The sequence below is a fragment of the Antechinus flavipes genome, chromosome 6 (assembly GCF_016432865.1).
Source record: "Antechinus flavipes isolate AdamAnt ecotype Samford, QLD, Australia chromosome 6, AdamAnt_v2, whole genome shotgun sequence".
NCBI lineage: Eukaryota > Metazoa > Chordata > Mammalia > Dasyuromorphia > Dasyuridae > Antechinus > Antechinus flavipes.
In genome coordinates, this window is record NC_067403.1 from 87,235,481 (window position 1) to 87,253,769 (window position 18,289).

The 18,289-nt window shown below is 33.6% G+C and overlaps 1 protein-coding gene across 1 annotated transcript in view; it reads left to right on the top strand.

Annotated features, from left to right (window-relative positions):
- Nucleotides 1-368: 368 nt before the first annotated feature.
- Nucleotides 369-18,289, top strand: part of TMEM144 (transmembrane protein 144) — a 58,564-nt gene continuing 40,643 nt past the window's right edge. Inside the window, exons 1-3 of the mRNA XM_051966689.1 lie at nucleotides 369-617; nucleotides 4,821-5,009; nucleotides 16,209-16,331. Coding sequence (XP_051822649.1) covers nucleotides 4,895-5,009; nucleotides 16,209-16,331 — 238 coding nt within the window. The 5' untranslated portion in view covers nucleotides 369-617; nucleotides 4,821-4,894. The remainder of the gene's footprint in view (nucleotides 618-4,820; nucleotides 5,010-16,208; nucleotides 16,332-18,289) is intronic.

Here is an 18,289-nt window from a genome sequence, read left to right on the forward strand (position 1 = left end):
GACTGGCCTGGGGCAGCAATCAGACTTTAGAGATGCTTCGATCATAAAACAAATACTGAAGCATACAATAGCATTTTACCTTAAGGGGAGAAGGAAAAGCCCCCAGTCTTAGTCAGTGAAAGAAGTCTGGTGGATGATTCACTAAATTAGGACACTTTCAGAAAGAAAGGGGAAGATCAGAAAACCAAGGCTAGCCATTAACAACAGATGAAGGCCAGAAAAAATAATTATTTAATTAAAAAAATTAACAGAGAATGAATCTTTAGAAGAAATTAAGGAAATCAGCTGAAAGGAAAACTAAGTGGGGAGAGTGGCCCAAATCCTTTCAGCTGCAGCGCCTGCTCGCAATGTTAAAGTAGGAAGGGGAAGGCAGCACTGTATGGGTGGGAGGGGGGAACACTCACTTCATCTGGAGTTCAGATCCTGCCTCTGATTTTCTCTGCCCAAGGAGCGTAGACAGACTCTTCCCCTCTAGTTTCTAAGGCATTTTTTTTTAAATTTTAAACAAGGATAGATAGGACTAAATAATGTTGGATATTCCCCTCTAGCTCTATTATGAAGACACTGAGAACTCATTACTGGTGCTGGAAGTCATGGAATGAATTATTCAGTGGAATGTAAGCTGTTGCAGAAATGGGCCTGGTTATTGTTTTTTGTTTGTTTGTTTGTATTTTGTTTTTGCTTTTGCTTTAGTAGTAGTGGTTGTTTTGCCTTTATATCCTTAGTATTCTGCACCTGTGGTTTTTTTGTTTTGTTTTTGTTTTTTTGCTGTTTAAATGCATTCAGGGAAATGAAAGAAACTAATTGGAACCAACCTTTCATATATTAAAGATTTTAATGGTAGGTATTTATATGGCATTATAGAATTTTCAAAGTATTTTATGATACACTTCACAACATGGAATTGTGGGTAGGGAGGTGATAAGTATTCCCTTTTTGCAGAGGAAGAATTGAGGCTCAGAGGGAGATAATCAACAGAGAATCTAATTCTAAACAATGACAAAATTTGTTTTCTGTGATTTAACATTACATTATCAATGATAACCCCAATACATGTTTTTTTAATTTTCTACCAAAAAGCAACCTGCTTACATGAAGCTTTTTTTTAAATCAAATTGTCTTCAGTTTACAAAGGTGTTCCCTCCATGATCAAGAAAAAAAGTTTTAGCTTTCTTTTAGAGAGTAAAAAATTATCCATTGTCAATATACCTCACTTGAAATAGCTTGTGATGTTTCATACCTTTAAATTTGTTTATATCATAATCATTTCTGTAATGTCCCTGAACTATTGGGTAATAGGATTCAAAATATCCTCAGACACTAATCTCAACAAAAATGTGATACTTAACCTTGACTAATGGGCAATAAGTGGTCAGAATTGAGCCCAGGAGCTCTATTCCACTCTTTAAATCAGTTTCTCTAATGCAGAAGTGAATGTTGAGAGTTATTTTGAAATATTATTTATAACTCTACTTTTAGTATTATGCTTACAAAAAGCCTTTGAATTTTCACTGTGACCAAATGATTACTCACTTTAGGCTCTAATATTTTCTTTTCATTTCTTTTCTTTTCTTTTTTTTTTTTTTTTTTTCTTTTCTTTTCTTTTCTTTTCTTTTCTTTTCTTTTTTCTTTTCTTTTCTTTTCTTTTCTTTTCTTTTCTTTTCTTTTCTTTTCTTTTCTTTTCTTTTCTTTTCTTTTCTTTTCTTTTCTTTTCTTTTCTTTTCTTTTCTTTTCTTTTCTTTTCTTTTCTTTTCTTTTCTTTTCTTTTCTTTTCTTTTCTTTTCTTTTCTTTTCTTTTCTTTTCTTTTCTTTTCTTTTCTTTTCTTTTCTTTTCTTTTCTTTTCTTTTCTTTTCTTTTCTTTTCTTTTCTTTTCTTTTCTTTTCTTTTCTTTTCTTTTCTTTTCTTTTCTGCAGTGCAGGGAATGAAAGGTGGGGAGAGAGAGCTGCTGCAGGGCAGACCTGTGATTTCACTGGTGTATGGAATTCTACTTAAGGAAATTTCCTCTAAAAACAATTTTGACTGTTAGAGAGATGACAGAGATAGATAAGAGAAGTTAATTGACTCTTCTCTGACTTATTCAGCTAGTATGTGTCAGAGGAAGAATGTAAAACCAAGTCTTTTTGATTCCAAAACCATCTCTCTATCTTCCCTTTTTGAACGAGGAGGGAAACTGTTTCCTTTACTGAAACTGTTCCCTTTAAGATTATCATTCTGAAACTGTGTTCCTTTTTGATCTGTGATCCCTTTTAGAGTCTTCCCTCCAAATAGGGGATGCCAGACCCTTTGATTCAATTAGAACTCTTGGTCAAAAAGCACCCTTTTGAAGTGTTGTTAATTCCAATAGGAGATGTGGGCCAAATACTGATAATCATCTAGGCCTGGGAACTTTGGCTTCCTGAAGCCTCAAGACTCCTTTTAAAGGCAGTTTCTAAACTCACTCTTTGCAAAAGGTCCAAAGCAGCTTGCTAAGATCCTGCCCATTGGGAAGGCATTCTTTTCTCAGTGTCAGCCTCCATTTCCCTAACAGGACTTTGCCACTAAAGAAGTCAGTCTCTTAGCAGAACTGGCTTCCTGTCCAACAATAAACTTTCATTTCTGCCAATTAATAATGCAGATTTCATGAATTCTTTCATTAAGAACCTCTGTGCCAACCATAAGGGGATTTTAATAACTCTTACTGCCACTCACCTCATCACCATGATATCTTACCTCCATTTCTTATTTATAAAAATATAATGTAAGGCAGAGATGAGAGGTAAGCTGTATGCTCTAAAAGCAGAGGAATTGAAATAGTTTGTTATGTATCTTTTTAGTCTCACGATTGTCATAACTCTCATTTTCCGGATAATTTCCTATAACAGTTTCTACCAGGAGTCTTGCTCACTAAGTCAGGGTAAATCTGAAAGAAACATAAGCAACATTTAAAAATAGAACTGACATTAAAGCCAGCACTTTTCTAAAGGCAAATTATGTTGAGTTTTTAAATATATGTGTTCTGTTTTTTGAATGTATAAATCTATTGTGGCTGATTTTTTTTAAAGATAAATATGTTGCATTCCTGATTTTTTTTTATCTCAACTAGGCCCTTACCACTACACAGTAATAATTATTTTATTCCTGTTGTTTCTCAGTCATGTTTCTCCAAATATCTATTTTTATATACAATATTCACCTCTAGGTGAAGCAAACAGCTTTTTATCCTTAAAAACTTTCATTTCAAGTTTCTAATTAAGTCATTGGCCTAAACTCCCATCTTCCTTTTACTTTTAAACTCCTATAATGACTTATTATTAAATTTCTAAAATGATTTCCTCATTATTCTTTTCATTCCAATCACCTCATTTTCACACTGTTCTAAAACTGCTCTTAATCAAAAATTACCAAAATTTTATTTGAATAATCTTTTTCTGAGCCTTTTTTGAATTTTTTGCTATAGATTTTGGTTCTCTTAACTACTTCCTTATTTTGGAAATTCTTCTACCTGGGATATTGCACTGATGTTTCCTCAATCTCAGCCTACTTACCTTACAACTCCCTTTTAGTATTCTCAGATAAATCAAATAGCTTCCATTCTATAAATAGCGATTTCCCTTAAGGTTATGTCTTGGGCTCTCTTCTCTCTCTAAGCTCCCTCTTCCTTAATGATCTTAACTACTCTAGACGGGTCAGCTCACAAATCAATATATGCTTATCCTACTCTTTTTTTCTCCCTGAATTCCAGTCCAACAAACTTCCTTCTAAATATCTTAAGACCAGGATCTCCCAACACCTTTACTTCAAAATGGAACTCCTACTCTTCCTCCAAATGTCACTATTTCTATTGAGAATACCACTATCATATGAACTGCCTGCCTAGTTTCTTAATTATAAAGTTGTGCTTGGATCTATCTACTTTTTTATCTCTTTTTTAATCAAGATTTTTTATCAGTCCTGTCTGTTGTACCTCCTTAATATTTCTTGCCTCACTCTCATTATCTCCAGTCACACCACTACCTGGAACTAACATATTTAGAGAAGATAGAGATTTCAGTTTCAGATAGTGAGTTTGAGTGCGTTTAGGACTTAGGCAAATTTCTTAATTTAACCCCTTTATTTTTCAGTTGTAGAAACTGAAAGCAGTGGGAATCTTTTTTTTTTTTTTTTTTTTTTTTTTGAAATCTAGTGATTTCATAATGTATCACTAAATCTCTTTGGCCTTGAGTTTCCCAATCTGTAAAATGAGGTTGTTGCCCTCCATGTGCTATGAAGTCAGTATAGGTAGATAAGGAGTTAAAACTAGTGGCAAGGAAATGAGTTCAAATCCATCTATCCACTAGCTATAAGACACCAGACAAGACACTTAACTGCTTTCTGTCTCAGTTTTCTCATCTGTAAAATGGGTATAATTAGATCAAAGACTTCCCAAAGTGATGGTTTGGATCAAATGAGGTAATATTTGTAAATCACTTAACATAGTGCTTGGCACAGAGGAGGCCCTTAATTAATATTTGTTTCCTTCTTAATATTTTGAATAATTAAGCAAAACATGGAAAATTTGAAGTATGATAATAATAATAATTTGGACACTCACATGAATTATCATTGTTTTCTAAGCATCCATTACTGAGTAATATTGCAAAATTTCATAGAAGCTAACCCAATCTCAGACATCAGGGAGAACCATTGGATTAATTCTGACTTGGCTGTTGGACTTCTCTCATTTATTTCTAGATTTAGGATACATGACTCTAGAAAATGTAAAATACTAAATTTCTCTCCGTCACATTCAAGGTGAGATAATGCTTATTCTCTTCCATTTCTTCATTTTTTCTTTTCTCAGAAGAGAAACTACACCAAGCTGAATCTACATCAAACCTCAGTATCTTCGGTTGGCTCCCAGGCAGTATCACCACCATGGAACACAGCAACAATGGAACAGATCTCACTGTCGGCTTCATCTCCTCAGCTGCAGCTGTTATCTTATTTGGGTCCAACTTTGTTCCAGTTAAAAAATTTGATACTGGAGATGGTAATACACACACACACATACACACACACACACACACACACACACACACCCCTACCTGTTTAGCCAGGAGCATTCTGATTATTCTTGGAGATAGAGCTATAATTTATAATTTTGAAAATGACAAATCTCTAAAAATTATCATTGTGTTCCTTCAAGTACTCTTCATATGGTACATTTTTATGTCTTAATACCATTCTAATCACTCTGCTTTGTACTTGATATATTACCATTTCTCAGTATCCTTCCCAAAATATGGCACCTAGAACTGGACATAAAACTCTAGGTGTGGTCATCCTGGAGCAAAGAAAAGGAAAATTATCACGCCCTCATTCCAAATATTTCTACTATTGCAGCCTAAAATCATATTAGTTTTCCTAGCTGCCTTGTGATACATAATGTGAACTCATTTTGAGCTTGCAGACCACTAAAACTTTCTCTTGTTCTTTTTCATCTTAACCAGTTTCTAGCTATACTAATTCCTATCTCTAATCTCGTACATTTTCATTTGATTTTTCAAAATCCTAATGTCAAAATCTAGATGTATTCTTATTCATCATATCAAGCTGTTAAGAACTTACCATATCTTGATTTTTTTGGTATCTAACAATATCAGCCATTTTCCCCATGTTTTGTTATATACAGATTTAATAAAAATGACATCTACATCTTTAGATTTTTTTCTTCCTTATGTCTTCATCCAAATCACAGATTAAAAAAAATCTAACAGAACATAGTAAAGGATAGAGAACCACATAAAACCACTATGAACTTCTATTCAGGCCAACAACAATTAATTAATGGACATTTGGAGTTTAGTAGTTCAGTTCCTAACAATGTTTCCGTCTAATCCTGATTATATTGGCAATGATATCATGAGACAGTTGTTTGATGCCTTACCAAAATGCCGATAGACTGGTCTATGGAGTCTTCTCAATAAAACAATCTAGTAACCCATCCAAAAAAAGAGAATTATGATTAGCTAGGCATGATTTATTTTTGATGATTCTATATGCTGCCTTTGTAATTTTTTTCTTTTCCTTTTTAAGCTATTTCTTCAACAATAGTTTCTCGTATTTTCCCAGAAATTCCCTAATCTACCTTCTTTGCTCTTTAAAAAAATTGAATAATATTTTTCTACTTCTAAGCCCTTGAATCTCTCCTGAATATTCACAGCTAATTTTTAAAGTTCACCTACAGGTCAGCAATTCACTATGCCAGAAGATAAGTCCTAGGGGAAAGATAATGATAATTTGAACTCATGGAGCATACTTAGATGCTCTCTTACCATCTCCTTACTTATCTTCAATTTCTCTTCTCCATAAATCATTTTTATTCTGTCATTCTCAGTTTGAAGCTCATACTCATTATTTGAAGGGGGGGAGAAGTGGAGAATTGGGATTCAGTATTTCTACTTCCTTCTAATATCATCATCTTTCTCAGCCAAATGCAAACAATAGATTTGCCCCTTCTTTTTTAGGACTCTCAATACAACTTGAAAAAAAAAACTTTTATTGTATTCTCAGTATGTATCATAATAACCAATTCAGATCTGACTTTGACTTTCTTAAGGCTGTTGCTTTTGTATTCATTCTCAGTTATTTTTTATTTTTAATTTATGGGATAAAACAAGCACTTCCATAACAAAGTACATTAAAATATAAATTTCTTTTTTTTCTTCCCTCATCTTCCCTCATCTCCCATAAAGATGGCTACCATTAGAAATATATGTGTATGTATGTGTGTCTTTCTAATGGTAAACATATATATGGGTATGTCTTTGTATGAAGCTATATCTACGTGTATATGTATATATGTAGACAAACATATACACATATATGTATATATGTAAAACTGTTCTATACATAGTTATATCAGCTCTTTCTCTGGATACAGATAGAGTCTTTTTTCATATGTCCTTTTGAGTAAATGTGGCAAATAACTAATTTGCTCAGAATTAGTTATTCTTAAACAATATTGCTGTTGCTATATAAGATTTTTCTCTTGGTTCTTGCCTACATATATCACATATGTCATTAAAGATGTAAAATCATCTTTTTTGAGTTCCCTTTGCAGCCAACACTGGTCTCTTTTCACACATCCCTTTTTCCTTCTTCAATGAAATCTGTGATGAGCTGTAAATACTTTATAACTGACTTAGGAGAAAGGGAAGGTAAAGTGGTTTTTAAAAAATCTGCATCATTTGTATTTTCTTCATTACTTTCTTAACTTTAGAGTTCAATAACACAGTAACTCAAGCTCTAATTTGGAGTGTTTGTCCATTTCTAAGATATAAATTCTCATACTGAAAATATGTCTAATCTGATTTAGAGCTTCAACACAGTCCTTACTGGAATCAAATGCAACTGTAATTGAAATATTTCATTCTTGAGTACACAAATTCAAAGCCAATTTCCTTTTTTTTGAAAACACTATAAAATTGGGATTCTACCTTTTTTACTTCTGAACTCTTTAAGATCTGCTTTTCTAAAATCTATGTTTCCTAGCTCACTATCCTTAGCATTTACTTCCTCATCTCAGGTCCAGGGATATCATCTTATGTGCTTTGTCAACCAGTTCTTCTTCATATTTTGAAAGGTGAAATTAGTAGCAAGGCAAGTAGGAGATTTAAAGGGCATTATATAGAAAAAGACATAAGGAGGCTGCCACATATTGCCAGCAATGATTTATGTTCCAAGAACTATGAAATACCATTAAGGATTTTGTATACCTGGAAAAGTAGGTTAGCTAATCACTTTTGGAGAACAAGAGAAGACAAACTAACAGCCTGTGAGGGTCTGGTATTCCTAGAATGTTAAAAAAAAAAAAAGACCCTGACAAATGTCCCCAGAATGTTGAGTTTTTCCTGCGGAGGACATTTAAGGCACAGATAACATTACATAGGATAAGAAGAAGGGCATACATACGTGGGTTGTGATTTCTACCTTTGAAAGCAGTGTTGTTTTTTGTTCAATCACTTCAGTCATTTCTGACTTTCCATGACCCCAAACAGTTTCCTTAGAAAACATACTGGAGTGCTTTTCTATTACTTTATCCACTTTACAGATGAGGAACTGAGGTAAACAGGATTAAGTAACTTATCCAGATTCACATAGCTAATAAGTGTCTAAAAACCACATTTGAACTCAGAAAGGTAAATGAATTTTACAGATGCTAGGGCCAGTGCTCTATCTACTGCACCACCTAATGAAAGGAAGTACTTTAAGAGCAGATATTCACAGAAGCTTTGATGATAAACTATAAAATACTATATAAGCAAGTTTGAATTGTTAAAATGGGAGATAATACTTGTAATGACTAAGTTTACAGATTTCTGAGGATTAAATGAGATAAAGCATTTAAATTACTTAATAATTCTTTAGTTAGATTTCTACACAGCTATATATTATTGATGTATCTTGCTATTTCATTTCCCTCATGTTTAATCCTTACTTTTAAATGAGTATACTCTTTCATTGGCATATTCCAGTGTAATCACATCCTAGTTAAGTCTCAAGACATAATCATCAATCCTTAATTTTTTAAATTTTTATTTGCTATTTTCCCCAGTTACATTTAAAAGAATTTTTTATAATTGTCTTTAAAACTCTGAGTTTTAGATTCTCTCCTTTATGCCCAGTTTCCATTAAGAAAGCACATGTGAAGTTATGTAAAACATTTTCATAAAAGTCATGTTGTTAGAGAAAACATAGATATCCTTGCCTTTAAAAAAGTCAAGAAATTGAAGTTAGAGGAGAGGAAGAGAAGAGGACAGGGAGGGAGGGAGAAAGAGAGGAGGAGGGGGAGGGAGGAAAAGAGGGAGAAGAGGAGGGAAAAAGAGAGGAGGGAGCAAGTGAGAGAGAGATCTTTAATTCGTATTCAGACAATCAGTTCTTTTTCTGAGTATGGATAGAATTTTTCATTATAAGTCCTTCAAAGTAGTCATGGATTATTTTATTGCTGAGAATATCAAAGTCATTCCCAACTGATAATCCCAGAACATTGTTATTAATTTATATACAATACATTTCATTTTGTTTGAGTTTTTGAAGGATTTTCCAAATTTTTCTGAGAGCGTCCTGCTCATCATTCTCATAGCATAATAATATCCCGTCATAATCACATTTTTCCCCTTCCTCAACTGATGGACGTTTCTTCAGTTTCCAATGTTTTTGCCTAGGGAAGAAAGCTGCGATAAATATTTTTTGTACATTTTTTCTTTTGTAAAAAGCTCTTTTGGAATCTGTGCCTGGTATTGGTGGTATTACTCAAAGGATATGCATGATTTTATGGCTCTTTGGCATAGTTCATATCTTTTGATCATTTATCAGTTTGAGCATGGCACTTATTTCTTTTTATAAATTTGATGCAGTTTCCCTTATATTAGAGAAATGAGGCCTTATCAGAGATAATTGCTTCAAAAATCTTTTTCAATTAATATTTTAATTATTCCCCCCATTTATTCTCTCTCTCCTTTCACTCTGTGCCTCCTCAAAACTGTTTTGCTACTTACCATTCCCTTTTGTATATGCCCTTTCATCTATCAACCTCCCTCTTTCCCTTATTCCATTCCTCTCCTACTTTCCTGTAGGGTAAAATAGATTTCTACACCCATATTGAGTGTTATTTTTGTTATTTCTTCTTTAAGTTAGTTCTGAGAGAGTAAGGTTCACTCACTCACCCTAATCTACCCCTTTTCCCCTCCACGGTAAAATTTTTTTCTTACCTATTTTTATGGCAGATAATTTTCACCATTCCACTTCTCTCTTTTCCGTTCTTTTCTCTCACCCCTTAATTTCATCATTTACTGAAAAGTTAGTATCCTTTCATATTCAGTTCACACTATCCCTCTGTCTATATATATTCCTTCTAACTGCCATAATAATGAAAAAGTTCTGAGTTACAAATATTGTCCTTCCATGTAGGAGTGTAAACAGATAAACATTATTAAATCCCTTAGGATATCACTTTTGTGATTATCTCCTTGTGTTTCTCCTGAGTCCTGTATTTGAAAATCAGATTTTCTATTCAGCTCTGATCTTTTCATTACAAATGCTTGAAAATCCTCCATTTCATTGAATGACCACCCTTTCTATGAAAGATTGTGCTCCATATTGTTAGGTCAGTGATTCTTGACTAAAATCCTACCTCCACTGTTCTTCAGAATATCATATTCCAAGCTTTCCAGTCTTTCAATGTAAAAGCTGCTAAACCTGACTGTGGCTCCACTACACTTGAATTGTTTCTTTTTGAATGTTTTCAATATTTTCTCCTTGACCTGGGAGTTCTGGAATTTGGCTATGATATCCATGGGAGGTATTTTATTTGGGGATCTCTTTCAGGAGATGATTGTTGGATTCTTCCAATTTCTATTTTATTATCTGGTTTGAGAATAGTACAGTTTTCCTTAATAATTTCTTGAAAGATGATGTCCAGACTTTTTCTTTTATCATGACTTTCAAGTAGGCCAATAATTTTACAATTATCTCTCCTGTATCTATTTTCTAGGTCAGTTGTTTTTCCAATGAGACATTTAACTTTTTTTTCTAATTCTTTTCATTTGGGGGGTTTTGCTTTATATTGTATTTTATTTTTCATAAAGTTATATATCCAATTCCAATTTTTAAGGGATTATTTTCTTCAATAAGTTTTTGTATCTCCTTTCCCTTTGGAATTTTGCTCTTTAAGGCATTCTGCTTCTCATTAGTTGTTTTTTTTTTTTTTTTTTTGGTGCCACTCTCAATTCTTTTCCTAACTTTTTCCTCTATCTCTCTCACTTGATTTTCAAAATTCCTTTTGAACTCTTCCATAGACTGATTCCAATTCTATTTTTCTTTGAGGCTTTGAATGTAGATAAAAGTTTTGACTTTATCTTCTTCTGAGTGTGTGTTTTGATCTTCCTTATCACCATAGTAACTCTGTATGGTCAGAATATTTTTCTGTTGTCTGCTCATTTTCCTAACCCTATTATTTGACTTTTAACTCTTTGTTGAATTATGGCTCTATTTCCAGGAAGATAGTGCACTGTCCCAAGCTTCAGCTCTTTTGTGCAGCTGTTTTCAGAGATCCTTCTAAGGACCTGAAAAAAAGCATTCTTTTCTGCCTGAAATAATTAGGAGTTACCCTGCCCCACCAAAGCTATAAGATCTAGGATCCCAAAACAACAGAGTCCTTTAGTGCTAATGAGGAGACCTCTTGTGAGTTGAGGCCTTAGGAAGCTGCTACTATCACCTCTGTCCATGTCCACTTGTGGTTTTCCAAGGTCCTCCCATCCTACCGACAAACTTTTCCTGCCAACTTTCCAAGTAGTCTTTAGTGTTTATGGGCTGAGAGGTATCTGTAGTGCTGCTGACTCTGACTAGTTCCTGTTTTCCTGGCATTGGGATTGGGCCAGTGCTACACTGGTGCATCTTGATCTGGAATTGCATACTGAGCTGCCATCCTAGTTCCACAGATCTTTTCTGCTGACCTTCTAAGTTGCCTTTGGATGGAAAAATGTTCTACTCCATTTTTGTGTGTATTGATGCTCTAAAATTTGTTTAGAGTCATTTTTTAAAGGGATTTGGAGCAGTTTGGGGGAAAGATTGGCAATTTCCTGCCTTTCCTCCACCATCTTGGCTCTGCCATCCATAAAAAATTTTTACACATCTACTACATGCCAGCATTTAGCTAAGCACAAGGAATACAAAAAGAGGCAAAAGGCAGTGCCCTGCCATCAAGGAATTTACAGTATAATGATGGAGACAACATGCAAACAAATATATACAAAGCAAACTATATATAATATAAATAGAATATAATTAACAGAGAAAAGGTACTGGGATTACCAATGAGACTATACCTGTTAATACTTCTGGTTCCTTTTCTTACCCCTCTCAACACATTTAGATATAAATATCTGAGATCATATTATCATTTTTGCCCCCTATACAGCTGTCTCTTATAAAATTCCTGAGTTGAATTTCACCTTCCTATATCAGATCTCTGAATCACCTTTGAATCACTTCTCTGACCAAAAGAATTGGCTCATGTTGAATTTCAATGCATCCATTTCTTAATAATCAAATAAAAATTTCTGGGTCTTTGAAAAGTTGTTTTTTTTTTAATGCAAGATTTGACATAATGGGAGATAAAGTTGCTTCCTAGTTTACTTATTCATGTTTCTTTTTAGTGCCATGATCAAGTGTCTTTGATTTTTAAATATTTCTATTATTCTTCTTATTCTACTTACTATCTTAATGGTATCTGATTTCATAGTTATTGGTAGATACTGTTCTGTTACTCCCTTCTGTCTGAGTTTAAAATGTCCTTCAATCAGATCAGCAAATCTCTAAGCAAATATAATCTTTCCCAGTCCTCATTAGATGCACAATTATACTGACCAAAAATCTTCAATTCCTGTATTTTGAGCCATGATCTTAAGCCAAATACCATTCTCTGATCTCATCTTCTTAGTAAATGATTCACTTTCAATACTATGCTTTCTTTTAAGTTCTTACCACCAATCTAATATAATGGTAAAATGCATCTCTGACCCTAAATCCTTGTTTATCATCTACAGCTTTCTTTGTAGGTGCCAAATTGATATTTTTATTCCCAATTGAATAATCAGAAAAGGGTATTGTTTAGAAACTTTGAACAAGTCTCAGAACACAATTCATGATGTGTCAAATTCCTGTGTTATAAGAACATCCTAACTTTTCGTTTTAACCATGGAAGATCAAGATATGCATTCCTAAATAGTGCTGCCAAGATAAGTATCTATTCTCTCTGTGACTAGTAATAGATGATCTCATTTCTGTTGGCCTCTGTGGTACCTATTCATTTTGTGAACATAAAAGCTGTTCCTTTCCCAGGATGTCAAGATCAGCCATGGCAAGGGTAGAAAGAGAAGCTGGAGAGAATCAGAAATCTCATAGGTAGCCTCGAATGTACAGCAGAAATCTCTGTTCCCCCTTCCTCCTCTATATCATTTTTAGAGAAACAGAATTGTATAGTGGAACAAATGATATACTGACCAGTCCATGAAAGGATTGGGTTCAAATGTCTTTTGTCACATTTAGAGGCTGTCTGTTGACAAGTGAACTCATTACTTTGAGCTTCAATTACCCTATTTGTAAAAAAAAAAATTTGAGGGAAGAGGAATAGTAGTATTTTAACAAATATCTCACAGGGGTACTGTTTAGGCCACATGAGAACAACACACAGGATGTCCTGTGTTTAGACAGTTTAAACACTGTCTAAATCATAGAACATTATATGAATATCAGTATTATTTTTTCCACCCTTCAAATTCAAGACCATTGTGGATTTCCTTCTTCCTCCTCCCAGACTTTTTTCACAGAATGTCAGAAGGAGAAGCAACATCAAAAGTTATGTTCCTAACCCCTTCCCAAAAAAGAATTCCCACCAAAACATTTCCAGCAAATAGCCAGCTTTTGCTCAGAAATCCAATTGCAAAGAACCTGCTACCTTTTGAAACAGCTTATTCTATTTTTAGACAGCTATAATTATTAGAAATCTTTTCCTGAAATCAAGCATGAATTTGTCTTTGCAACTCCCCACTAGGATTCCTAGTTCAGCCTTCAGGGACCAAGCAAAACAAATCTATTACTTCTTTCCTATGATAGCTTTTAAAATACTTGAAGACTTCTATCATACTTCCCTTGAATCTTCTCTTTTTTAATCTATCAACTATTACTTCCTTTCACCCTCCTTCCAATGGAATGGATTCAAGACCTTTCTCCATCCAGATGGAAATCCCCTGGATGTTCTGCAGTTTGGCAGCATTCTTTCTAAAATTGGTTACAAAGACTTGAATACAATATATTCCAAATATGATCTGACCCATTGAGTGTAGCACAAATGCTGTAGGCTCATTCCTAAAACTTTGCCTCTCTTAATGCAATGTAATATTGACTTAGCTTTTTTAAGGCATTATGTCTCACTGCTGACTCATATTGAGTTGGCAAGCCACTTTTTAAAACCCCTAATTCTTTTTCAGACAAACTGCTGTCCAATCCTATCTTTCTTGTAAGCATGAAATCTTCTTGAAATCAAATATAAGATGTAACATATATCCTAAGTTCAATTTCCTAGAAAACAACCTAGTGTTTTGTTTGGTCAAACTCTTTCTGAATCTTCTCACATAATGCATCAGCTATCACTTTTGGCTTGATATCTTCTGCAGATTTGATAAGGATTCTGTGTATGACTTTAGACATGCCATTAATGGCATGTTAAATGGCACAACCTTAGATCCTTGGCATATTCTACCAAAGAGAGAAGAAAATAATCATTTATACAGTTTCTTCTATGTGCTAGGTACTATAAGTAAGTGCTTTTTTGCAAATATCTCTTTTGACACTCCAAAAAATACTGCTAGGTAGATTTTATTATTATCACCTTTTTATAGTTGAGGAAACTGAGATTTTGACTTGCCTAGGGTTACACAGATAATAAGTACCTGAGCTGGGTTTGAATTCAGTGTGACACTAGCTGCCTTTAGACAACTAGAAACATCCAGCTTGTTATGGATCATTATATGTTATGGAATCATTAATAACTACTCAGCTTACCTTTCTCCAGTTTCTCCAAAAGAAGAGCATAAGATACTCTGAAAAGTCTTTTTAAATTCTAGGTCTACTGTATTTTTCTAATCGATCAAATATTGCTACTTTTTAAAATGATAGGTTATTGTTTATTCCTTTTCTAGATATATACTAACCATCTATTTAATATATTCTACAAGCTATATAGTCACAGGAAAAAGGAGCTACCTTTACAATTAGACTTAAGATCAAATCTTTTCTCTAACACATACTAATTGTGGAGTCCTGGGAAAGTCCTTTGTCCTCTTAGTGATATGTTATTCAATAAGACTGTAAGTTTGGGACTTGTTAACTACTGGCACTTAGAAGTGAAAATTAATCAGCAAAATATGGCTGCTACACTGATGAAATCACGTCTGGTTTTAAATAATAATAATAAATAATAATAATAATTTTCTAAAATTTTCCCAGAATTGATGTCAAACTCATTGGTTTAGAATTGATAAATTTCATTCTCTAAACATTTTTGGAAATCAAAGCACATATCTTTTCAATTCTCATGATACCCCTTCTGTTCTTAGTTTCCCAACCTATAACATTTCTTACACCTTACTAGGAAAGATGACTTCACATTCCCTGGTAAGATGGCAAGAAAAGAAACCTTTTCATCTCATATAGCAGACAATTGAATTTGTACCCAATAAACACATAAGTTTGTAGCTGAGCTATTTCTGTTCCTTCAACAGGGGATAATCTTGTATAGCTTTCTGGTTTTTTCATATTTTAATGAGAACAACCTCTTTGATTCTCAATACTTCTACTGACCATTCTTTCTGCTAAATTAGGGACAAACTGCCATGTCCCTTTATTGTACTATACCTCTGTCTCTTTTATAATGAACTCTTTAAGTTTTTTCCTACCACATTAACTGATTGATACCTAGATCTAGGGTATGAGTATAAGAGTCCTAATAATTAAAGCCAATGCATACAACAGCCTACAATCAGCCACTGTCATTGTGGTAGTTTTCCACCAATTTCCATCACATTACTTTTCTTCTCTTCTTCCTTCTCAACTAGGCAAATGCTTACATATAAGCAAATTACTTGTTTATAACTCTAGCTTCTCCTTTTTAAGTGAACCTTTTGATTATGTACTTTCTTGCCTCTCTTTAAAGTTGACTTTGATTGTTTTTACCAATAGTGGATGAAATCTAAAGGACTAAGTGAAAACCTGCAGGAGATGCATTCACTTACTTACCCCCACATCACGAAAAGGCCGCTTAGAAATTAGAAAGTATATTTTCACTTACAAGAAGCTAACTCCCAGCTTTTTAAATGTCCCAGCCCACAAGAACTTAAAATAATTCAACTTTCTATGCATTCTTGCCTTAGTAAGAATCATAAAAACATAGGCTTTAGAAAACTGATGTATGAAATAATTCTATATCAATTTTCGTCAGTAAGCAATAGAGACCAGCATAGTACCAAGCTGGAAATGTAGAATCACTCACTAACTTCTAGTTATTAGTGGGAAGAACTCCAGTTTGCTTTGCATAATCAGGACAAATAAGCCCATAAATATTTCTAAGTATACACATGGTAAAATTCAGGTATAAACTATTAATAATAAATTATTGCTTTATTGACAGGAATGTTTCTTCAGTGGATTCTCTGTGCTGCCATATGGACAGTTTCCTTAGTGGTCAATGTGTTACTCCATTGTCCTAAGTTCTGGCCTCTTGCAATGCTTGGGGGTTGTGTTTGGGCCACAGGTAATGTATAGAAAATCTTTTGTTACTAAAAACCTTATTACTAAAATAATGCAAGTTTACATTTTAATGTTATAGATGTATTACCTTTTTTAATGTGTAGTCAAAGATTTAGAATTTGAAGAAACGTTAGAGGTCAAATCCAATCTCCTCACTTTGCAGAGGGAGGATAGTAAGATCCAAGAGATTAAAAGCCACACTTATGGTAATAGACAGAATATTACAGAATCAGAATTTGAACTCAAGTCTTCTAACTTGTGCTACCCTTTCCCCTCTAACACTTAGCCTCTACCCTTTCCCTGGGATCTCTTCAGTTTCCTTTGTGTATGCTAGTCCCAGTAGTGTTTAATGCTTAACACATACTTTCAATCATTTCTTGATATGAATCCTTATTGAATGAAATAAAAACTCAATAATTTAGTGAAGAACATCACAGTACACATTTTGGGCTTTTCTATTTGTCATATATTTGATATAACAAGAAGACTAAAAAGGCACATGTGGGTATCAATAAGTACATATATATATATACATATATATATTAAAAATTTGTGATAAAAACATAGAATAAAGTTATAATACAAGAGTTATATTCCTGACACAGAAAGGATGTTGGTCAGGAAACAAGAGAAACGAATAGGCAGTTAATAAACTTCATTGGTAGCTACACAAAATCAAAGAGGTTCCCAATATGTCAAATACTATCCCAATTACCCACATAGGATTTTGACAAGAGTTGGGAAAAATTGTGAGTGGTTAAAATCCTTCCTAGTAGAGGCAAAAGTGTATACATCAGTGCAATCCTGGACCCATCCAAGTAAGATCATAGAATTAGACCTAGATGTGACCACTGAACACTACCCTTTCATTTATAGACAAGGAAAATGAGACCTAGAGAAATGATTTGTCTTGGGTTACAAAGCTAGTGTCAGAGATGAAATTTTAATTCATAGTCTTTCCAATTCCAAAACTAATGCACTGTCCACTACACTATCAAGGAGGCAATGAATTAGAATCAAAGGACTTGGAGTTAGCATCTTGACCCCAATATTTCCTGCCTATATATATTTTAGGCAAGTAACTTTTCTGAACCATAATTACCTCATCTGCCAGATAAAGTCTAGATAACCTCTCAGATTACAATCTACTATACATTCAAGGCGGAGATACCTCTTATACTCAATTCTTTTGGCAGGAGATATTTCTTAGCATAAATCCATAAAGAATGTGTGAACTACAAAAGTTTATGCTATTTTTAAGACAGAAAGCCAAATTTCCCCAAATCAATGGGTCTATTTGTTTAAAAATGCATTTGTAATATATTTTCAAGTGGTCTTCCATTTTACAAGAAACATATGATTATATTGACTAATCAATCACTCAAACAGTTAATGATTGGGAGGCAGGAGCAATTCCAAAATGTTTATTTAAAAACCTACTTCTATAACAATCAGATATGTCAGGTTTTTGCTTTTTTTCCTACACAGTCAGGAACCATTAGCCCAACATTTTAATAATATTTTAGCAATATTTTTTGGATGAACAAATACATCTAAAAGTGCTGTTAGTCAAAATGGAAAGATGTTTTTTAAGGTTTTGTCAGAGTTAAAATTTTCAGTCCTTGAGCAGAGCTTCCTGGCCAAAGCCATAAAAATGAATTCCACCATATTGTTGCCCAATTCAGTTTAATTAGCATTTATTATTATGACCTCCTAAATACATATTAGGTATTTTCATCTACAACGACTAGCAACAGCAACAGTGACACCACAGATAAAGTGTTGGACTTGGAGTCAATTGGATCTGAGTTCAAATTTGAATTCAGATATTAGTTCTGTGACTCTAAGCAAGGTACCACCTCTGTCTCTCTCAGTTTCCTCCTTTGGAAAATATTCTCTCTCTCAAGGTTGTCATAAAAATAAAATGAGATAATATTTGTAAAGTATCATCTTTGTATTTGT